We start from the raw sequence: 24,830 nt of genomic DNA, 5'->3' as shown, positions 1-24,830 counted from the left end.
ATAAATACCAAGCAAGACTGTGTAGCAGAAAGGGTTGTCCTTTAGTGCAGCTTTTGTTACCCCTCTTCGAAGGGTCAGTTTAAGTCCTAGAGAGTTTCGATGGATAAAAGGAAAACTTGAGACACGGAAACTCAGAAACCAAAATTTGTTCAAAAATGCCTTCATGATTGGGTGAAAATGAAAGGTTAAAAAGTGAAAGGGCCGTTGCATCAGAGGTCTTCGTGATATCATTTTCTTTAGACATTCCTTGGGTCTTTTCCAGACATTCTTTGTCTCTTAAGGAAAAGAATCAGCTCTATATACTTCTTTATTATTATTATAAATACAATTCAACAACTGCGTACCAATATAAATAGTATTAACAGTGGTGAAAGCAAGTTATACCCAAGTACTCTGTACTTGATTATTGCTGGAAAAATATAAAGAACCATAAATAGATTGCTAGCTTCCCCTTTTAATTTTTTGTTCAATCTCTTGGAGGGTATTTATTTTTCAATTAATTATAAGGTAATCAAATTAAACCTCGCCTACTTTTTAATTTATTTTTCTCTTCGATTTATGAACTAATTAATTATCGATTAACCGAGACGGTAATAATTAAATGCCAACAAAAAACTGATGTCAACTGAGAAAAAAAAACCAAGTCAAATTTAACTGCAACCAGCAAGAGGTAACAGTCATTTACCATTATACTTTCCAATCAAAAGAAACAAAATTTTATAAAGAATTGAAAAGTCAAGACAAGTTTTTCAAAGCTACGTTACAACAATTGTAAAACCTTGAAAGGAAAAGTATAAATGGGAAATTGCTGGCATATAGAGAAGAGTTAAGACATGGTCAAATACTGTACAAAGATGCATGACATAAGCAATATTGAATGTAGCAAAGAAACCAACAACGGCCCCGGCCATCCCTCTTTATTATGAAGCAAAGCCAATGCATTTTTAAGGCAAATAAAGTTTATTCATTCGGGACATTACCGAAAGCTCCTGATTTTGAGGCCAAAATGTACATTCACGGCATGCTTCTCCAAGATTAAGCCAATTAGATGAGGACAGATGTTGCCACGTAGACATGCTTCGCATGTCGGGGATTCCTCCCATGCTTACACCTCGTTAAGGAGTTACCATTGGTGAGCATGTAAATATGCATGGAGATTGGTGGCATGCATGGAAGTTTCCGCAGATAATGCCAATTTTGTTGAACTGAAACCAAGTGCCAGTGTCTAGACGTGATGTCCCCTCTCCACTCACACGCACACACACACACACGAGGTTGTGTAAACGCTAACGCATGCAGCTTAGGCGGTTTTAGAGTGTGAAATTCTGGCTTGGAAGGATTTGGAGACGCACAGGACAATGAGTGGCATGGAGAAGATGAAGAACAGATTACAAATTGTCTCCACTTAGGGAGGGAACTCTCTTCACTTGTACGGTATTGTTCGAAAATAGAGTCCCATTGTTCTTTATTTTTACTTTTTCTAAATCCCCCATGGCAGTTAAAATACAATAACAACAATTAAAATTTATTTTACTAAGACATCATAGTACTCAGTCATAATATTTAAAATAAGAGAAGTAAACTAGGGAGATAATAAAAGCTTTATAAATTCAACTACTTTAGACATTTTAGCCAAAGTTATAATTTCAAACCTAATCTCTTAAATAATAGATCAACCACTCTTCTTATGTTAAGGGACTTGGATAGAATTCATTCATAAAATTAACATAGTATCAAAGTTCAGAGAGTCTCATGACTCGTGATAGTTGAAAACAGAGAAGTAAAAAAAATATAAGGTATATAAGCTTAATATACTGTTTGTTAATAAGAAAAAAAACCATATATTAAGATAATATTTATTAATACATTCTATGCCAAATAAAAAATAACTCGTTACAAAAATTTTAAAGATTTATATTATTAATAATTTTGTCTACAAAATTATTTGTGAGCATAATATATTTATTTGTTTATATACCTTATAATGTTTACATAAACAATTTAATTTTTATTGAAAAAATCATATATATGCTATGACTAATTTAATATTAAATTATTAACAAATGGCAGTTTTTGAAGGGATATATACAAAAGTAATAAAATAATAAAAAATAATAATTATATATAGTATGACATATAAAATATTAACTTTTAAAAATATAAATAACGTAGCTGTTTTCCAAGTCTGAAGTCATTTAAGCTTCTTTGGACTCTAGATAAGTATCATTTAATAAAATGACGTTTCTAAGTTTTTTTAATAAATATTAAATTTTATTCATTTAAATATGTTATATTGTCCACGACGATTATTTTTTTTATACATAATATTACAGAAAAATAATTTAAATAATGTAATAAAATATTATTTAATTTACTTCATAAAATTTTTAATGCAACAATTAAATTCATAAAATTTAACGTCTTTAAAAAATTATTAAAATAGTTGTTTCATCAAATTAGATATTTAATATCAATTAAAGTGTATGTGAGTAATAATTTTCATCTCTATCATAAATTTATAGAAAAATAAAACTAAATAAATAATGAGTCACTAATATTAAAAATAAAAATAGGTTAGACACGCTTAGCCTATCTTATTTAAATAATAGACTTAATTTAAGTTTTTTAAAAAATTTAATTAATTAAATAGGTAAATTTAAACTTAAAAAAATTATTAAAATAACCTATTTAAAACTTATAATAATATATTAAATAATTTTATATAAAAAATTTAATATAATAATATATTAAATAAATTAATTTTAAAATAAATAAAATATTTAATTAAAAATATTAATCATTTTCATTGAGTTAAAAAATATCTTTTGTATATATTCTCTAATTTATAATAATATATTAAATAAATTAAATTTTAAAATAAATAAAATATTAAATTAAAAATCTTAATCCTTCTTAGAGTTAAAAAGTGTCTCTCCGTCTAATAGAGAATCTTGTTTGTTAAAATTTTTTAATATATCTTACACTTATAACATTAGTTTATATTTACGCTGTATTGATTACATCTACTGTCTGTTCATCTCATCTTTCTTTATTTTTTTACACATTTATTTATATTATATTATAGATAACTTTTTTTTATTATAGAATAGATCATAAAAAATTAATAAGTTAAGTTAGACTTTTAAAAAAATTAAACTATGTTTAATAAAAAGCATCTAACAAAGTTAGACCTAAACTCCAAAATTATTAGATCCATCATACAATTTATGTAAAGTATAGGCTTTCATTGTCTCAACAAGTGCCTGTTGAATCATAAACGACTTTTGGTTTGATCAACATCCTTATGCACATCCAAAAGAATTGTCATTTATGGACTTATTAACAACTGACGTGTTTCTTACTTTTGCATACTATTTGGCATAAAAGTACCTTGACAAACAATCACAGTTTTATTGAATAACTAAAGCTGAACGAGAGTGATCGATGGTGAATTGTGACTCTCTTCATATAGTAACGACAAAGTTATCCGTGGGGGTAGAAGATTTTTGCTCATCTTAGGAACCAAAGATGCAAACAAGTTCAGCTTCCCCATCAATAGCATATTGACCGTAATCGCAATTCCCAAGTACAAAATGTTTCACCTTAATTTGTTCTGGGTTAATTTAACAATCCTATATTTTCACCCTCCAATCTTTACACATATCTTTTATTCCATTAATAAATATACATTCTTATCCCTTAAAATAGCAACGTGTATATATTGAATCAATTCTTGAAAGTTTGCGTATATGTATGGGCTTTTATTATACAGAGTGTACATTGATAATTGATGACTCTTTATTTTAGTGACAGATTTATTTAAAAGTATATATTTTGATATACGATTATTATTAAATTAATATAAAAATAAAAATATGTTTTATAAATATTTAAAATTTCATTAATTTTATAAATTTAAACTAAACAAATATTTTAATTATTAATAATAAATATTTTATTATGTTAAATAATCTTAAATTAAATAAATAGATTTTTTAAAAATTATATATAAAAAATTTAAATTTAAATTTAAATTAAGATTAATTTTAAAATTGAAAAGTAAATCTTACAAATTATATATAAAGATAGATAACCCTCCTTTTTATATATTCTTTAATTTATTTCTAACCTGGACCTATTTTTAATGCAATTTATTCTTCAAATTTATAAACTTCATGAAAAATTAGTCTTTCTTTATCAACTTTAAACACGTCAACTTTGTGAAAATTTAGTCTCCAAATTCGGTGATCAACTTCGTGAAACTAAGAAGCACTAATTTGTGATGAAGTAAATAGACAGATATGAGACTAAATTATATTTACAAACTTTCAAGAACCAAATTAACAGAAGTTGTTACTTTCAAAAATGAAATTGCATATTCTTTAGATCGTTTGAATTTAACTTAATCATTTGAATAACTGAAAATTAACACCATATCCCAGTATGTGCAAAACATTTGAATTTAATGGGTCTCTTCTCATAGTTCATACGCAGGCTGAGGCTGAATCTTTGACTCAAAAAGAAAAAAAGAAAGCAGAGGCTTCGCATCAAATAAAAAATGAGACGAACTCATTAACGAGTCCAAGTTCAAGGTAAACTATGTACAGTAAAATTCAGGCGTGTATGGCGTAGAGGTAGTAACATTGGCAATCTCAAATGAGAAAAGCATGTAAACAGATCCTCTCAAAATCTTAAATTAGAAAAGCCTAGCGTGTTGTGGCAAGCTCTTGCCCTGCCACAAAGAATTGCATTCTTTGGGATTGAATATTCATCCCTCAATGAGTTGGACGATGTATACAGCCTCAGACATAATTGCTGCCCCAATAATTGCCTTCCCCAATTCTCAGACCTTATGTTCCACATCCCCACATTGTCTAGCGCCATGTACATTGCAGTCCATGCCCTAGGGTACACCTATGTTCAATTCCAACAAAAATCAAATTAAACCTTTACAATAAGCTTATGGAATTACATCACATGTACTCTGACCAATAATTGGACACGTGTTCTTTTTACCTGAGTGGTGCATCTAGGAATAGCGTCTTTTAGATTGTAGTTTGCTCTACTTGCAGGTGTCCAGTGCCCACTACCAAACCTATTATAATAATAATAATGTCACAAGATGATATTGAAATCTTAGGTACCTGAATTGAAGTGCAAATAAATATGTAAACGTGTGATATATAATAAAAAAAAATTGTAAATAATAATTTTTTGTATTAAAAATCATAGCATTTAAAGTTATTGATATATTAAAAATATTTAATACAAATTTATTATACATTAATTCTTATCCAGTGTAATTCAATTTATGTTAAAAATGTTATGAATCTACGAGCTTACCCTACAACAAAGAAAGAATAGCCATCAACATGCCATGACTGCACGGAGTTCTCCAAATTTTGGAACACAATCTCCACAAACTCACGAAAGTTAGCCCCCATGACAGAAGTTTGGAGGTGGGGTTTGGCCTTGGTAGGGGTGGTAGGAATGCTTCCAACAGAGAAAACACCAGAGATGTTGAAGTAGTCAGCTAGCTTCAACGGGGTTTCTGGTGCAACATATGAGACACTGTTGACTGCATACCTCTTCTTCCCCTTTATAAAAGGGGAAGAGTTTGCCAAAATGATGCTTCTAGTGGGTTTTATTAATCCATAGTGGTATGATCCCTGAGGGTTTGGTCTAGGTCCACTTGCTGTCAGGTTCCACCTAGTATCAGGAACATTGAAACCAAACATCATCACAAGTTTTTAATTTACTAAAGTGAATTCTATAAACCGTTTCTTCTAGAATTAACACACTCATCAAAATGGAAGAAATTGAATATTGCTTTAATTCTTAAAAGGTAAGGTTTTATGATTAATATATATTGCAAACACAATAAGCAGTAGGTGTTAATTAGTGTTAGTGTTAAGTTACTTCAACTTCTAATGCACATGAAAATTTCATTAGTTATAATAGAGAATAAGTTGGCAAAATATACCGGATAGTTCTGGCCTGAAAAAGAGAGGAAGCAATGTCATGGGTAGGCCCCGGGGGAATGGGACCAGATACCCTTTTGAACGAATTGTTATAGTGAAGAGTAGCTGTTGTTGTGAGTATCCGTTTGGTAAATCTTGTAGAGACAACTATGTAGTAATCCTTTGGAGGCTGATCAGCTGTGACAAGCACAGAGTAGGATTGCCCAAGATGGATATCAAGGGAAGAATAGATGTTCTGAATGGTGTGAGATCCTTCTACCTCTACAAGTTTCATTTTGTGGCCCTGGATTCTGAAGTTGATGGATGTTGTGAGCCCCACATTGGATATCCTGAACCTGTAAGTTTTACCTGCATATGACACATTGAAAAAATAATAACATCGATGATGCAACAGTTTTTAGACATGAATGTTAAGGTTATTTGGTATTTTACCTTGATCAACGGTAAAAGTGGTTCGATTCCAACCACGTCCATTGATGATAAGTCCATGAGGGAAGGGAAGATTATGACCATTCTCAAGGATTCTATTCAGTGTCTATAACAAAAGAGAGAAACAAAGGGTAAGTATTTGCTAAGGGGAACATGAGAAGATAGTGGTAAAGGAAAACATTGAAACAAATGCAAATGGTTCTTACACGATGGTTTGTTTTGAACCAATCTCCAGCAAGTATTGAGAAGTCCCCTGCAGGAGGAGGAAAAGGAACAGGAATCTGAGGACGAGTCCGAATTCTGATTCTACCAAATCCTCCAGCGGCTTTTTGCATTCCAGGAGATGGGAAATAGAAAAAGCTACCAATTTGGTCTTTCACTTGGAGAACGTAAGTGAAATTCTTCCCAGGTGGGATTGGACAATTTGTGCCATAGACTCCATCTTGCCATGAATTCTTCCTTTGCTGTAAGCCGTTCCTGCACACCATATGTTAATATAGACCATCATCATTCAATTAACAGAACATTATGAGACATTGATGATCAAAACATGACTATAGGAGTGGAAATAAGATACAAGAAATGTACCATGATATGAGAAATGGCTCTTTAAGGTAGTTATGCACACTGATGATCAAGTTGTCATTTGTAACCGCGTCTATTTTAGGTCCTGGGAATTGCCCATTAATCAAAATACCCTGCAAATTGAGATCAAGAAACACGTTGCACCCATAAAAGAAAAAGATAATGTATTTGTTTCAGGAATCAAGAATGGAAGTCTCTAAGAAAGAATAAAGTATTAAGGAAAAGAACCTGTTGCTTAACACCAAGAGGGTGAATGTCACCATAGGTGACCCTCCAATTAAAGAACCTATATGGGTCTTCACAGTTTATGCCAGTACAATGGAATGTGATTGCAAAAACAAGAATGAGAGAAGAAAGAGATTCGCTTGGTCTCATTGTCAATACACTTTCTTCTCAGTCTCAAAACCAGTAGAACTTGTAAAAAGACCTAGATTGTTTTTTATTTTTTATTTTTATTTTTAGTGAAGCTTTCGACCTGGTGTAAAATTAAGATTTAGCGCCAATTAACAAAGAACCTGAAGATACATTTGGAGGTTAAATTTTAGAAAAATGGGAAGGAAAGAAATTTTTTGTGTGTTAATAAGTTAATCTTTTATTTATTTTTATAAATATTATATTACTCTCTTAATTTCAATATAATATTTTGCCTCCTCTCTCTCCTTCCAGATTTCAATTTTCAAGAGACTCAAATACATATACTTGTTTAGTTGTTTGCTGAATACATATAGAACGGCAAGAGACTCAAATTGCGTTCATTAGATTCAATTGGAATTAAAATGCTCTTAAACTTTAAATTTATCTAAAGTGCTTGACTTGTAATTTTAAAAGTAAAAAATAATTAATGAAAAGCAATCATAACAAAATTAAGAATTTGAATTTAACGAGAATAAATAAATAATTTATTTGAGTTAAAATAATTGTAATAAAATTTATCTTATTTTTCTTTTATTTTTTTTTATTTTTTTTGCTAAAAAGAATTAATTAATTTAAAATTAACCATAACAAATAATATCATAAAGCAATGATGGATAAAGTGAATTAGTGTATAATACGACAGATATCAATTCTTTTCCATTGCAATAAAGATTAGACCATCAATTATATTTTTCCTTAAAATCATCTAAAAAAATTACAAAAAAAATTAAGTTCCATTCAAGTGAACAAAACTCTCATTGCCCCTTCTTCTTAATCTCCTCTACCCACACCTCCTATTGACACCTGCACCTAATACTTAGCTCCTTGTGCTCTTCTTACTGGATCTGGATTCTCTCTCATAACTAGACGTCCAGTTATATTGATTTTGTATTTTTTTTTTAAGTGAAAATGTAAAATTTTGCTTCACTGGACCATTCTATTCGCGTCAAAACGAAAGAGAATCTTAATCCCTCCTTACTCTAACTCTCTCACCTCCTCCTATAATCCCCAATCCTCTTTTTTTCTCTCTCTATAGCTAACCTAACTTCCCTTCTTGCTACTCTTAGCTCCACTTAAGTGATATTTATCTAGTAAGTTGTAACACCCTGAATTTTATAGTATTTGTAATATTTGAAAGCAAATAAACAAATATAGAGTTCAGAAAACATAACAGAACAAAAGCTACAAATTTGTGTATTAAAACAGATGTATGATGTAACACCCTGAATTTTGTAGTAATATTTAATGATATATATATATATATATATATATATATATATATGTGTGTGTGTGTATGATGGATTGGATGATTAGGGTTGGACTGATTTTTTTTTTACTAAGTATTCTGGTGTAAGGTGTTCTCGCTGCAGCGAGAAATGCTTCGCTGTAGCAAGAAGGCCCTAGGAGGAAGACGTGAAACTGTCGCCTTGTCGTTGTAGTGAGAGTGTCTCACTGTAGCGACAAAGCTACAATTTGGGCTGCATTTCTAGATGCAATCTCGCTGTAGCGAGATTCTGTAGAAACCAGAGTGTAGTTTTGTCTAAGTTTTTCGTTGTAGCGTAAGGGTGTCGCTGTAGTGAGGTCTCCTTGCTGCAGCGAGAGTGTCGCGACCAGAAAGGATTTAAAGGGGGGTTAGGGTTCAAGAAGGGTTATTTCTCACCTTCCCTTCAAAATTTCTTCAATTTTCTTGACTCAAAACCCTATCTCACTGATTAAATTGCTTCCAAAGCCGTTCGAGAGCTTGATTGAAGGTTGGATTCATGTTGGAAAAGCTTGAAGGTGAGTTTTAATGGTTAATATTTTCGTTTTTCACCCCCTTTCTTTGTTTCTTGGTTTCCTTAAATTCTCATGGAGTTTTTCCATATATTTTAGGCTGAAATCCGTGTGAGAAGCATTTCTGTGGTCGAGTTCGAGTGTGGGTCTTCAATCCAAGGTAAAGGAGGACTTTACCCTATCTCTTTGGGTTTGATTGTCGTGTATTTTGATGAATATTGCAATGTAGATAAGATAGAGGGTAGGAAATATGTATTTGATGGAAATTGATGTGTATTGTGAAGTGTGATAGCATGTGGAAACCCGTGATGGGTGAATATTGTGTGTGTGGTTGAAATGAATTATGTTACAAATGCATGTGGGCACTTGTGCCATGTATTGAGAATGATTATTGCAAACAAATGTAGGCCTAAAAGCCGTGTAAAATAAATGATTGTGGGATTTGTGCTGTGTATTATGACTAAATGCTGAAATGTGTGTGGATGGGGCATGTTAACACCGTTATATTGTGCTGTTAATGATTCAGCGATATACTGGAGTATTGAAGATGGAGATGGTAGAAATACCTTGAGGAAGAGAGAGTGGTGGTGACACCGACTGTGGGACCGGGTGCACCACGGGTCACACATTCTCCTCCTGTCTAGACCTCTGACTACTACCTTTGCTGAGCGACTCGTGAATGCCCACGTGGTATACATGAAGCGAGGGTAACCAACAACCATTTACGGTGAAAATCTATGATCACAGTGTCACTATGAGCGTGCGTGTATACATGTTTTGGTGCCATGAGTGCATCGGTTATGAATTGAAATGATATGTATGGTAATGTTGTATTGTGTGAAGTGTATTAGAAATAATGTGAATTATGTGCAAGGTGAGACATTATGCTTGCTTATGTGTTTGGTAGTGTAGAGTACTCATCCTTACATTCATTTTCCAGGTAATCAAAACGATCAGCACCAAACTCAGTGAAGAGACGGATGAACTGCTATAGGACTTAAATTTTATTTTTAAAATTATGATGTAATTGACTTAATCCCGTAGCAGTCACTTATATAAACTTGTAATCCCTTATTGTTTTCAAATGCTTGACAGAATCTCGTGATGGAAAACTATATTCAATGGAAATTTTATTATTCGCATTTTTGTGAAAATTTTTATTTGGAAATTAAATTTAGATATTACATAAGTCATTTTTTATTTATAATTTTTGTTGAAGTAAAAAAAATATAACTTAAACAAAAATTATAGAAATTATGTAAACCATATGTCTAATATATAGAGAGGACATAAAAAAGATCTAAAATATATTAAACAATTTATCAATACAAAATTAATTTTAATGATGAATTAAAATTGTAAAAATAAATGTAAAATTTTTATTTTTGAAAATTATGAACTTCGTATATAAAATTTACAAAGAATCTTAAAAATCTAAAATGATATTTAATGTTTTATTAATATAAAATTTATTTTTATTATAAAATAAAACTATAAAATTTTAATAAATAAATCATAAATATATAAAAAATAATATTATTAAATTATGAGTTAAAGATCTAAATTATTTATTTTTTAAAAAATACATCTAATAAATTAAAATAACTACTCACTCATATATCATTTATTTGCTAACTTATGTTAGTATGGTTAATACCTTAAAAAATTAATTATTTAAAATTATTTTTTATCAAATATATTTAAAGATAAAATTTATTTTATATAATGGTTAGTTATATCTATATTTAATTATTAAAATAATTTATTTTTTTAATCTCTTTTGTAGAGTGTATCTAGTGAGAAAAACTTATTCTTAAAAGAGTAAAAGGTATAAATTTAAACTATATAATTATACATAAATAATTTTGATTATAAAATTTAAGAATTATATAATTACTTAAAAAATAAAATGACTTTTAAAAAATAAAAATCACATGAATTATAAATTTTAATTTTGTCATAATGAGATCTAATAATAAAAGTTTATTCCTCCTAATTTTACATTAGAAAAAACTCATCTCATCAAAATGTTACTTTACTTTGAAATAGAAAAATTAATCTCCAATAATTTTGACTTTTATTTTATTCACTTTCTCACGTTATTTTCTCTCTTAATTTTTACAATCCATTCAATTATCATATAAGAATATTTATCATTCAACCTCAAAAAAATAATTAATCACCCTAAAAAGTAACTATAACCATACTTACTTCGTATAATAACTATATGAATCTTAAATTTTACTCATTCAAATGTTAATTTACATGCTTTTAAATAAATAAAATTTACAAAAAAATAAAAAGTAATCAGATAAATTTATTTTAATGTTTGATATATTTTTAAGATATAAGTAAATATTAACGGTAAAATTTTACATCCACAAACATCTAATTAATCTAAAACTTAATATATATTATCAACGTATTAATATAAAATTATTGAATGATTGAATTGATACAATTTAACATTTATAAAAAAAATTATATAAAGTAATTATTGTTATAGTTATTCTTAAATTAATTAAATCTACACTCTAATAATTAATAGTATTTCTTATTAGATATCGAATTAATTAATATATAAGCCGATTAAAGTTAGTTATTTAAGTATAATAAAGGGGATAAACAATAAATAAAAATAAAATACTTAAAAATATTTTAATTTTCATTTAATATTTAATTTATTGACTTTGGACCCTTGATAAAAGTAAACTTTAAGTTTTATTTTTAATTTAAAAATAGTAAAATTAATCTTTAACTTTGACTTCTATTTTGTCCGTTTTTTAGATTTTTTCTCTCTTCAATTATAACATATACTATTCAATTATCATACATATAAATAAATACAATTATGATAATATTAGTATAAAAGTATAATATTAAAAGGAATAAATAATCTTATAAAATATTTACTTATAATATAATAATTTATTTTCCTTTTTTTAACATGTATATACAAAACCATGTTTCTCTCCATTTATATTTTTATTTAGATTTTTTTATATTAGATAAGGAATAATTATTTAAACACAATTTTTTATGTATTTTAAAATTAATATGAAAAAGTTTAAGAATTTATATCATTAATTTATTTAATTTAAACAGGTTTTAAATAAAATTATTAATAAAACATATTTTATATTACTTTAACGAGGGCTGTAGTAGTGCTCATCCTTGTGCTTCTTTAGATTTGCTCAAATTGGACTGGGAAGTAAGATGGTGGCACATCTCTAAAGAGAGATATTTTCTTGCTGATAGGGCTTAGTGTCACTTTCTGCTCTTCTTATTTTCTATACTCTGCTCGCTCTTTTTTCATTTTCGTAGTTTTTAATACTGATTAATAGAGTATCAATCATCACCAAGCGGGGATAGCTCAGTTGGGAGAGCGTCAGACTGAAGATCTGAAGGTCACGTGTTCGATCCACGCTCACCGCACGGTCCCTTTTTTCATTCACTTTATTTTTAAAAATATCACACCCGGGAACGAAGTGAAAAATAGAAAATTGTGCCAAAATAGTGGTCACGTGTTTCTCAAAATACAGCATCCAAAGTTTGTAACACTGCTTTTACCAGATAGAAAAACCAGCATTAGGTTACGTTCCTTAGTAACCCACAATGATCCCTAGGCAAACCACAGGCACCACCAATTGGTTCGTTTCTTATCTTATTATTTAATATAAAACTATCAAATTATTTCGACTGAAGTAATGAAATTGTAAACCAGAATTCCGTTGGACTTGAAATCACCAGGTTTGAGTTTATTTTGTTTTTTAAATAACATTTAAAATGGATTATAGTCTGAGATTTTTTTTTGAAGATAATTTTTAACGTGACTTGTAAATTAAAATGTATTTTATACTTTTTTTACATATAGAACAATTATTACTATTAATTTTATTTTAAATAATAAAAATTAGTGGTATATTTGACATGAGAAATCATAACCTCGATTCTAAAATATAGAATATCTTATCAAATTTATAGGAAATATATCAAGCACTTTTTCTTAAACTCAATATCCAGAGAAATTCTATACTAAACAGTGATGTGTCGATATCTTCTTTTACATAAAGTCATAACCGTGTAAGTACACAAAATTCATATAAGAAGATTCATTTCCATTATGCTCAAATGCTACACAAATTAACAAATAAAAATTCAAGAGACACATATTTAGTTACAAGAACTCCCCGCATAAAAATTATATATCCTACTTTCTTAGAAGGGGAGCATCTATCTTAAGCGCTAAGTTTAGAAAGCAGGTAATCCAGAATCACTTTTCCCTTATCCTTTGCTCTAAGAAATACAAAATAATCCATCATATCCCCCATCTCACCATCCTTTTCTCTTTCCCAGAAAACACAGCAAAGAGAATTATTTGCACCTCACAAAAGGAATAACAACATGGCGGGGAAAGCAGCAACCAAGTAAATGTGCAAAAAGTTGTGGATTGCCCTTATTTTGATGCTGCTAAAGGATCTGCTGAATCTTAAACTATCCCCAGCATTGCTTGATTGAGTAGTGTTCACCACTTGCTTTGTCTTATTGCTTAAATTCTTACTGCATCAATAGAAGGATAACACATTCGGGTAAAGATGCAAGTGATTAAATTTAATAATACAAAAAAAGTTCAGATCCAGAGAACAATATAAAACAATTTATTACCTTCCAGGAAATATACAGCTGCCATGACCTGCAAAAGGTATTCCCCACAAGAGTGGGTAAAAAAATATATTAATCACAATTGTTAAACTGGGAATAGACAACAAAGAACGGCATATAAAAAATGTGGAGCCCATTTTGAACAAATGCAATATCTATATAGATATTGAGAAATTATGCTTGCATTGAATACTTGATATACTTGGGCTTTGCAAAATACTTGAACAAATGCAATGTCTATATCAAAGTGATCCAGAAACATTTAACATAATCCTTGCAGTAGTCAGAGAAGGTTCATCGTTCCACTATTGAACGAGGCACTGCTATCTTGAGTTCCCTCTTTTTTATTTCAAATTTCATTATTTCCCACATAAAGTAGAGTCAAGTCAAAGTGCCTTTGCAACATGTGGGTGCCACGTACAAATGCACTTCATTTGAGTAATCATCGCCTCTCCACAGCTCCAATTTCCCCCCTTTTTTTTATCAATGGTAAATAGAAATACTTATTTCTTCATCTTAGACCATGGATTCTCTCTCAGCATCATAAAGCAATATAATCAGGAAAAACAAAGAAGGACTTTAAACACATAAAAAATGGAACCCCTTAAAAAATCTAATGACATACTAAAATCCCAGATTCCCATGAAGCAATTAGCAACACTAAAATTGAGCATTGAACGAATTCGAGAGCAATATCAAAACTGGTAAATTGACCAAAGAGACTGCACTACAAATTTATGATGAGCACTTACTGGGGTCAGTGGTTGTGATGGTAGCTACACCTTTGAAGTCACAAGAACCAGTAGACTTGGCCTGATTCTGGTAATAGCTATCAAAGGCATAAGAAGCATGATTCTTGACATTGTTAGGCTGATAACAAGTCTCCCCAGGTTGAATCTCAGAACAATTAGCCCGGCCTGGCCCACATGCCCAATCCAACGCAGCCTGCAAAGTCTTGGAATCAACACTATCCATGGCAATACAATACGTCTGATTGGCATTATCATTGGCTAGAAAAGTCCCAATTCCAGAGACACGAAGCAAATAAGAGGGCGTAGCATTCCCATAAAACAAACCCCAATTAGCCTCAGACACAGGCGGGGACCTCAAATCCTCGTTGAAGAGTTCATAAATATAAACACTCGAAGTGATTTCCGGATGCAAAGGGGTTCCACTACGATCCAAAACATGCTTAATCAAATTTGAATTGTAGGTAACAGCGTTTTCCCTAGTGGCATAAGGCTCCTTCGTATCCCCCTTGGAAGGCCAACCCGTTTCGGTGACAAGAACAACAACATCGGTGACGTTGAAATTCTTCATGGAGAAATAAGCAGCGTCGATCATAGCGTCGAGAACGTTGGTGTAGTGAAGCAGAGTGTTGGGGTCCACCATTTCCTTGGAAGAGGTAAGAGGCTTGAAGAGGGTGTTGTCGAGAGGAACCAAGCCCTTGTTCTGCATGAAGACGTAGTAAGGGTAGAGGTTGAGCATGAAGGGAGAGTTAGTTTCAGAGAGGAACTGAAGGAGAGGGAGGATGAAGGAGGAGAGGGTTTGGTTGAAGTAAGCTTGAGAAGGAGGGAAAGGGTCGAGGATGATGGAAGCAGAGTGAGGGGTGGAAACGACGACGTCGTTTTGGAGATTGGAAGCGACGAGGGCGGCGTGGAGGGACTGGATGGCGGGGAGGAGAAGTGGAGCGGAGGATGGGACGGTGGTGAGGACTTCGTCGCCGACGGAGATCCCGGCGATGAGGGTGCGGGGGTGGAAAGCGACGACGTTTTTGCGGATCCAGGAAAACGCGGTAGCGTTGGAGGAACCGATTGCGAGGAGCTGGTTGTTGGGCACGCTGATGGTGACGCGAATGTGGGTGTCGGACAGTGCTCGGAGGATGTCGGGGTCTGCATCGTAGAGACGGATGTGAATTATGTTTTGTTGTTTGAGGAAATTGACGATTTCTGTGGGTTTTAAGAGGTTGGAAACGTCGGTGCCAATGTTGAAGCCGACGAATGGGTCAGAAGTAGCAACGAGTTGAATTAAAGGTAAGAAGAAGAGGGTGCTGAGAATGGAGTTTGTCATGATTCCACTTGCAATTCAATTCATTGTGCTCCACTTGAGGCTTTTGCAGCATTTTGGGGAGTTTGAAATTGGAATCATAGGAGAAGTGGAGGCAAAGGCGTGTAGAGTACAGAGATTTATGAGCAGAACGCAAAATACGGGGGAGTTTACTGCGCTATTCTGTGTTGTCTGTTGTGTGGTCCAGAAAGAGTCCTTCCTTCAAATTCTACACTCAACACCTTCTTCTTTCCTCAATTGTCTCTATTATCAGAGATGAGAGACTATTATGATTTTAATTGATGCGGTCGTATTTATTATTACTATGTGCGTTTTACAAAATTAGTGAATTAAATTTTAAGAAGTATTAAATTAATATATAAGTGAAAGTGACATAAATTTTTATTTTAAATTATTTTCTCATAATTTAAAATTTAGTAATTATTATTTTCAAACAATTATTATTTTTTATCTTAAATCATTTTAATATTAAAAAATAAAATACTAATGTTTTAAATTTATTCTTATTTTTTAATATTTTATTAAAATAAATGACAAAACATAAATACATTTATATTATACCGTAAAATATTATTGATATACTTTTTCAGTATTTTAATTAAAATCATTTTATTGTAATCATAAATTTTTTTCTTTTTAGACCATAATTATATTTTTAATAAAAGATAATTTTAATTAAGTCAGATAAAATTACTGTAAGTGAAAAATCTCACCATAATTATAATTTAAATTATTTATAAACATTTTATGGGATACAAGTAATTTCATATATAGTATAAAATATATTATCTTCAATTTACTATAATTAATTATGAAAGAAACTATCTATGACTACTAGTCCAAATACAGCCTGACTTTTTTTTTAAAGCAAAGTAGAGAAAGAAGAAAATAAAAACATTTCACGGGGCTTGAATTTGATAAAGGAAATTGACTTTAGAAGGAGAAAAGAAAAATGAATAAAATGGTGGCATTATTGTATGAACCATTTACAGTTCTGAGGGGGAAGACAATGGCTTTAGTTTCATAAATCAATGATGCTTGTGACTAGTTTAAATTGAACTTTAAATTCTTAAATTTCAACAGAACAGCCTGGCTTGGGCAGAGAGACGTTGCTTGCTCAGTGGTGCATCCAAAAGCTTTTCTTACTTCCAACTTCTGGCACGTTCTCAAAACAGATAGAATGTTGATAAAGAAATCAGAACATTGATACATAATAATTTTATAAACATGATTGTTAACTAAGAGTGAACCACTTGTTCATCTTGTCAAATTTCTCTCCCCCCCCCCCCCCCCCAAAAAAAAGACTCCAACTTTATGACTAAAGGCTTAAGAACATCTACCAGTTCAATACCTTTTTGCTGTGATCATTTATATATAATATATAATCTACTTTACTAAATACATATTATATATATATGTGTGTGTGTAACTTCCTCTTGCTGAGAAGAGCATATCCTCTGCGGCGTGTGCTTTAGAAAAAGTTCTCTAAAATATGTTGTCTAATTCTTATTCCACGATGACGTCTACATGTAAAAGTAAAAGATACACTAATTTTACATGACCGATCTAAGCAATAGCACTGACATAAAACACCAGTGACTTGGTCACCATACTTACCACACTAATGAATATCGAACTATAGCATGTGTCAAATCTACCATTGTCAAATATTTGAATAGCTCTTAACCTATTGCTTTCTTGATCTCATAAAAGGAACTTTTGGGTACCACCGTTTATTTGCCACTTGGAAGCTTTTATATTTCATTGGCAATCGTAATAATTAGTTTAAGAATAACAATCATTATGTTTGCTTAGATAGCCGACTTAAGATCAATAATAGGAAAGGGAAGGATATTGAGATGTCTCAACTCTTGCCCACTAATTAGTAAATACTCTCTTTTTCATAAATTGGAAGAACGTGAGGATGATGTTGAACCGCCCACTAACACTTTACAAGGAAAATAGACAAAAAGCCAGACCGGCCTAAATAACTATTATATACCATTTGTAAATGGTTTGTTTAGTCATTATGAATGTAATTATGAAAATATGATTCGTTTATAGTTTGCAAAGATTCAGTTTAATAAAAAAATTATTTTTAACTTCAATTTAAATTCCAGTTTAGAATTTAAAATTATACAAATAAATTTAACCTAAATAATAATTATATATCAATTGAAAATAATTTGTATAATTATGATTTAGTATCAGCGTGTTCTAAGTACACGTTTCTTGCAAGAAACACTTTAATGTTTAATTTAGAAAGAATTTAATGCTAGAATATGGATAAACATAAAGTATGTAATGTACTCGAGGCTTAGAGTTCTTTCTTTTATATAAGCATTGATTTATCATTTTGTTTGAGTTTTTATCTTTGCTAGAAACAGGTTTATTAAGTATGATTTGACGTATATAACAAGTTTTGAATGGTTAAGCATTTTAATTTGTGACTATGCATTTTAATTGTTGATTACTAAAATAGGTCTTGTGAACACCTATTTTAAAGATAGGGGTAATCACATGTTATTGTAGTTATATTGTTGATATGTAGTCATTACTTTAATGAAGAGTTTACTATAAATATCTTTAAAAAAACAGTTTAATGTTATTTCATATCATTTCATGTCAGTTATTCTCTAACTTGATGCTATTACGAGGTAATAGGACAAGTTGAGGATTTCACTTTTATAATGATAAATTAATTGAGTCAATTGCTTACAAATTATTTTAATTCTAAATACGTCAAGTAACTACACAAGACTTTATTATTATTATTATTATTATTATTATTATTATTATTATGTAAATGTAATTTATTTATATATTGCAAACTATAATTTAGTGAATTATAGATTAAAATTTAAAATCATACTGAAATACACTCTACCATAATTTTTTTCTAAAATTATTTGTAGATGAACTCTATTTTTACTCTAAAAATCATGGTTTGGAGAATACAAACTACCATACAAAACATGCACTAAAATGTTTAATAGACAATGTTTCTTTTGACACAGCAATAAACTGATAAATGAAGAAATAAAATGTGTCTTTATATAAATAAATTTAAATTATATATTTTTATTGAAATGTATTGTTATGAACTCAAAAATAAAAGTAGTTGTAGGTAATGAGCACGTGGGGACATGAGACCCTATGGACACATGACAAAGAGTAAGAAAAACAAGGGTAAAGAATAGTCAATTTTATATTAAATGATTTTGTGTGGAGGACCACATGATTATAAAAGGAAAACTACTAGAAGAAAAATGGTGTAGATGGTGTGATTTCTCTCTTTCTCTCTCTTGGCCATTTTAGGATTTTTTTTGTCATTTTTTTTTGTGCAACTTCTGTTTCTTTTTTATAATTGTTGACAGCTTGTTGCTTCAGTATTTTCTTATGGTATGAAATTCTAAAATTCTATAATACGATATAGATTATTTTGCTCTTACCTTTTCCTTACTATTTCATTGATTAATTAAGCACGTTACATTTGGTGCTTTCATACCCAGCATGGCCAAAAACACACGCCTCAAGGAGCTTGACACCAATGTGAAGAAAATCTTGGACCTCATGGAGAAATGCAATCTTAGTTATACCGAACACTTTGAGAAGCTTGAGTTGGCAATCAATGACGTTTCCAAGTAGAATAACTATGGTGGTCCAAACTCAAAAACCAGCTCTAAAAGCATCACAATCTGCCATTTTAGGTAAGGAATATTAAGCTTGATTTCCCTAAATTTAATGGTACAAATGTTCTGTAATAGATCTTCAAGGATGAGCAATTTTTGGGTATTACTCCACCCTTAAGCTCCAACGCTTTCCTATTGTTGCGATCCATTTGGAGAAAGATGTTGTACCCTGGTTTCAGATGATGCAAAAGAACATCCCCTTCCATTCCTAGGAAGGTTTTACTAAGGCATTAGAACTCGAATTTGGTACTTCTCCCTATGAATGCCTATGATATGCTCTGTTTAAACTATCACAATTGTGATCTGTTAATGATTATTACGAAGAGTTCACTGCTTTGGCTAATTGCATTATGGGCCTTACAGTAGATGCCTTATTGGATTATTTTTTAAGTGGCCTCAAATCTGAAATTAGAAGAGATGTATTAGCTCAATCACCAAACTCGATTCTTAAAGCTGTGTCCCTAGCCAAACTTTTTGAAGAAAAATACAACACTAACATGAAACCTTACTTTTCATCTAGCAACCCAAAAACCTCAAAGACAAAACCAAACACAAAACAACACTAGAAAACAAATGTCTTACCACTTCTGTTACCTCCACCAAACATGAAACTATTTTCCCAACCATTCAAACCTTTGAATGTCAAAAACACCGCCCCTACTGAAATGCAAATCCGTTGAGAGAAAGGTTTGAGAAAGATTTGTTCTATAATTATGACGACAAATTCATCTCAAACCATAGATGTCCAAATAAACAAGCTTATTTATTTATTTAATACAAATACAAAAAGAAATTCCAAAATTAAAATAAAACAAAAAATTCTCTATCTGGGGCTTTTTTCTGCCATGTCAACAATAGTTTTGTTTTTATTCATGATGAAACTATTTTTTATTTTTAATTAACCAATTTTGTCTATAGAAGAGACGAAACTCTCATAACGTGACACGTGTAGTAGTTTCATCCAGATACAAGATGAAAAAAGGAAATTCAAAAATTGCATCACCTCTAGTAACACATGACCCAATCAGATGAGGTTGGCAGTAGGAAGAGAGAGAAAAAAAATAGGTTATGTTATTGTGTGGAACGCATAGAGTTACGAGAGCGTGAATAATGTAATAATAAATGAGGTTGGTTGTGGGAAAAGAGAGTAAAAGAAATGGACTGTGTTGTGTAGAGTTACGAGAGTAGGAATAATGAAATAATAAATGAGATTGGTAGTGGGAAGAGAGAGTAAAAGAAATGGGTTGTGTTGTATAGAGTTATAAGAGTAGGAATAATGAAATAATAAATGAGATTGGTGGTGGGAAAAAAAAGAAATTGGTTGTATTGTATAGAAAGTGTAGAGTTATAAGAGCAAAAATAATTAAATGATAAATAATGTTGATAGTAAGGAAAGAGAAAAAGAAGTGGGTTGTGGAGAGTTACAATAGCAGACATAATGAAATAATAAATGATGTTGATGGTGGAAAAAGAAGTAAGCTTTGTCTCCTTTTTAGACAAAATTGGTTAATTAAAAAAAATAGTTTCGTCCAGAATAAAGACGAAACTGCTACTAACGAGGCAGAAAAAGCCCCAGACAGGGAAAATATCTTTTTTTATTTTGATTTAAAAATTTCTTTTAAATTTGTATTAAATAAATAAATAAGTCAAATAAATAATACCTATTGCTACAATATGAGGAGACCGGAGACCCTCCTGATGATACAGACTTATATGAGCCCTTTACTCATACCAACCATGACCCAATTTTGGACCATAATCTCTCATTCAACGCCCTTAAAGACTCTCATGGGGTGAGTACATTGCGATTCTAAGGCTCTATTCAAAGTGTCTCTGTTTAGATGTTGCTAGACAGCTGCATTTTTTATAATTTTTTACAACCTCGACTTACAAATTACTTGAAATTACCAATTGAACCCATTTTCAGTTTTCCAGTTTATGGTGGGCAATGGAAATTCCTTGACAGATGAAGGTTTGATACAGTAACTCAAGAAACTCAAGGTTTCAGGACACGATCATACAGTCACTCTTCTAATGTATTTATTACCGGTCTCTGGCACAGATTTGGTGTTGGGCACATCTTGGTTGGCAACCTTGGCCCCCCATATTTCAAATTACAGTGTGCTGACTTTGAAATTTTACTTGAATGGTGAATTTATTACTCTACATGGTGATAACTCCAAGCTGCTTAGGACCTTCGTATACCAATGTTATCTTGGTCTCACACAATACAAACTTATTAAAAATATATTTTAACTTCTCTTAATTAAATATTTATCTTTACTAATCAATTTAAATATATTATTTTATTCTCTTTAAACATTTTTATTAAATACAATTAATTTTATATTTAAAAATTTTAAATCATGTTTCTAATTTTAAGAAATTAAATAACTAAATATTCAATTATTTATGTATACGTCTCCATTTTAGTATATAATGTTTTGTGACATGGATGTGCAATTTACATTATTTTCGATCGATGAATAAGTTATGAGATATTTATGTATAGCTTATGCTATCTTAAATTTCTTTAAATATTAAAATTTTTGAATTAAATTGTATATTAAAAATATTTTTTTTAAATTAAAATATTTAATTTTAATTAACACACTTTTTACAATGATTTACAATATGAATGTGTGATTTTCCTTCATCTCTTGTATTGTTTATCATAGGGTAACATGTATAGTTGTACTATCTTGTATCTTAAAATATATAAATTATTCTTATTTATTTTTTTAAAATATAATTAATTTTAAAATAAATTTCTAATTATTAAAATAATTATATAATTTTTTATATAGAATTACGTGACTTTGAGTTTTTCATTACATTCAAAGATATGTAAGAGCGAGAATCAGACTCGTTAAGTCAAAACAGTTTTAAAAATATTTTTTTTCTTCTTTCTAAGATATGACTTAATATTTTAATAAATAAATTTTCTTTCTTTAAAATAAAAATAACAACATTTATTTTTATGAGTTAAATAAATACTTTTCAAAATTATAATAAATTTACAATTAATTTAAAGTAATCGTTATTTAAATGGGCGTTATAAGGTGCTAACACCTTCTCTACACTTAAATGACTCTCAAATCTATTTTTAGTTTTAAAGATCAAAATTTTAAGTTTTTTCAAGGTTTCATTTGATAAACTTTGGTGGTGACTCTACTGATTTTTCTTAAAAAATATTTTTGTTGTACCATTGCGACCGCATGGTTGGGACAGGTGACCACTTGGGTGTTGCGCCTATATTGGCACAGGTTGCTACCCAGTTTTACTAGCAGAGTATGCACTAGGATATTAAATCATATGTCCAACAATGTTTAATCTACTAACAAGTCAAATCATCCACTACTTTACCCGCAGAACTATTATAGCCCATCCCTATCCTTCAATAGATTTGGGAAAACTTGACCATGAATTTTATTGTTGGCCTTCCCCCGTCTTATGGCTTCACAGTGATCATGGTTGTCATTAATCGTTCTCTTTAAATACGCACATTTATCCACGCTTAAGGCAAATTATTCAAGCAAGCAAGTAGCTGAAGTATTTATGAAATTTATTGTGAAGTTGCATGGGATACCAAAGTCAATAGTCTCAAACCGTGATAGAGTCTTTACAAGTAATTTTGGCACCAGCTCCTTAAGCTAAGTGGCACTACCTTAGCTATGAGTACTGCCTACCATCCACAATCTAATGGTCAGTCTGAAGCTCTTAATAGATGCTTGGAGATCTATTTACGATGCTTCATGGTTGATGATTTGAATGGCTAGAGTAAGATGCTTCCATAGGCAGAATAATGGTATAGTACTTCCTTCCAAACCAATATTAGCATGACACCATTCAAAGCGATTAATGGGAGAGACCCTCCTAATCTTCCTAAATATGTAAGGGATGTCACTAAACCCCCTTCGTTGCAAGAAATGTTCTTGCATCATGATCAAGTACTGTTATGTCTCAAGTAAAATTTGATGAAAGCATAGAATCTGATGAAGAAATATGCAGATTAGAAACAAGTTCATGTGGAGATCTAAGAAAGAGACCTTGTGCTAGTTAAACTCCAACCATATCGACAGCATTCATTAGCTCTTCGCAGAAACCATAAGCTTAGCCTTCATTATTTTGGTCCGTTTCCAAAAATGAAAAGGATTGGACCTGTTACTTACAAATTATCATTGCCTCCTACAATGAAGATCCACCCATTTTTTCATGTTTCTTTATTAAAATCGTGCAAAGGAGAACATCAACAATAATATCTACCTTTGCCATTTCTCACAAATGAATTTGGTCTAGTTATCCAACCGCTTAAGGCGTTACAATCCAGAGTCATTTTCTGAGAGAATCAACATATACCTCAAGTACTTGTCCAATGAGAAAGGTTGGATATCTCTAAAGCTACCTAGAAAGATGTGCTCACTTCGCAAATTGAGTATCCTAATTTCAACTTTAAGGACAAGGTTGATTTTCATGGGAGGAGAAATGTTATGAAGAGAGTAAAAGAGACTTCATAAATAGAAGCAGCTACATGTAATGAACGTGTAGAGGACGTGGGACCCAATAGACACATGGTAAAGAGAGAAAAAAACAAGGCTAACGGCAAGAGTGGAAGAAAAAGAATAGTCAATTTTACATTGAAGGATTTCGTGTGAGAGACCACGCGATTATAAAAGAAATATTGCTAGAAGAAAAAGTGTGTGGGTTGTGTGATTTGTCTCTTTCTCTCTCTTAACCTTTTTAGAATATTTGTATGTCATTTTCTTTTCTTTTTTCTGCAACTTCTGTTTTTTTTTTTTTTGTAATTGCTGACAATTTATTGCTTCAGTATTTTCTTATGATCTGAAATTCTAAATTTCATAATACAATACAGGTTGTTTAACTGTTACTTTTTCTTTGCTGTTTCATTGATTAATTAAGCACATTACATGTATATTATATATTAAAAAATAATTATTTAACTATAAAACAAGCATCCCATGATAAACGGCCATTAACCCAAATAGCTGGATTGTTCACGAATGTTCAGTACTTCGACGCCCCACTTCATTTAGCTGTTGCAGTGTTTGCAGGGGGGGATCAGTAGCAGCTTGAAAGTACAAAATCTCACCAAGTAATCAATGGCTCAAGTATATTCATGCATGGATTTAAGATAAGTGTTGGGTCTACGTCCCCCCCCCCCCCCCCCCCAATTTATTTTGGAAAATAAATCTTATTAGAAAGTTAA

General features: G+C 30.9%; 2 protein-coding genes and 1 non-coding gene across 3 annotated transcripts; 1 reads left to right on the top strand and 2 right to left on the bottom strand.

Annotated features, from left to right (window-relative positions):
• Window positions 1-4,683: 4,683 nt before the first annotated feature.
• Window positions 4,684-7,370, bottom strand: LOC113852168 (L-ascorbate oxidase homolog). Its single transcript, XM_027482412.1, has 8 exons — window positions 7,224-7,370; window positions 6,999-7,108; window positions 6,617-6,887; window positions 6,414-6,516; window positions 5,984-6,329; window positions 5,344-5,709; window positions 5,017-5,095; window positions 4,684-4,914 (listed from the first exon to the last, which is right to left on the bottom strand). Exons 1-8 carry the CDS (start codon window positions 7,368-7,370, stop codon window positions 4,684-4,686), a joined length of 1,653 nt encoding a protein of 550 aa, XP_027338213.1.
• Window positions 7,371-12,544: 5,174 nt separating this feature from the next.
• On the top strand, window positions 12,545-12,617 carry TRNAF-GAA. Its single transcript has one exon. It is a non-coding gene; the product is annotated as a tRNA-Phe (tRNA).
• A 614-nt stretch (window positions 12,618-13,231) lies between these two features.
• LOC113845836 (glucan endo-1,3-beta-glucosidase 1-like) lies at window positions 13,232-16,129 on the bottom strand. Its single transcript, XM_027473473.1, has 3 exons — window positions 14,597-16,129; window positions 13,848-13,875; window positions 13,232-13,742 (listed from the first exon to the last, which is right to left on the bottom strand). Exons 1-3 carry the CDS (start codon window positions 15,912-15,914, stop codon window positions 13,568-13,570), a joined length of 1,521 nt encoding a protein of 506 aa, XP_027329274.1. The 5' UTR covers window positions 15,915-16,129; the 3' UTR covers window positions 13,232-13,567.
• Window positions 16,130-24,830: the final 8,701 nt, after the last annotated feature.

This window comes from Abrus precatorius, unplaced genomic scaffold, assembly GCF_003935025.1.
Source record: "Abrus precatorius isolate BTA unplaced genomic scaffold, Abrus_2018 Scaffold10, whole genome shotgun sequence".
Classification (NCBI taxonomy): Eukaryota; Viridiplantae; Streptophyta; class Magnoliopsida; order Fabales; family Fabaceae; genus Abrus; species Abrus precatorius.
This window is presented reverse-complemented; position numbering and strand designations above follow the sequence as displayed.

Excerpts from the sequence above, each read along its gene's own strand:
- LOC113852168 (XM_027482412.1), bottom strand. The coding sequence starts at position 7,370 with ATGAGACCAAGCGAATCTCTTTCTTCTCTCATTCTTGTTTTTGCAATC. Across the intron at positions 6,517-6,616 it reads GGTTCAAAACAAACCATCGT|ACACTGAATAGAATCCTTGA; the intron begins GTAAGAACCATT and ends CTTTTGTTATAG. Across the intron at positions 6,330-6,413 it reads CACTTTTACCGTTGATCAAG|GTAAAACTTACAGGTTCAGG; the intron begins GTAAAATACCAA and ends TGTCATATGCAG.
- LOC113845836 (XM_027473473.1), bottom strand. The coding sequence starts at position 15,914 with ATGACAAACTCCATTCTCAGCACCCTCTTCTTCTTACCTTTAATTCAA. Across the intron at positions 13,876-14,596 it reads CATCACAACCACTGACCCCA|GTCATGGCAGCTGTATATTT; the intron begins GTAAGTGCTCAT and ends TACCTTTTGCAG. Across the intron at positions 13,743-13,847 it reads AGCTGTATATTTCCTGGAAG|TAAGAATTTAAGCAATAAGA; the intron begins GTAATAAATTGT and ends CTATTGATGCAG.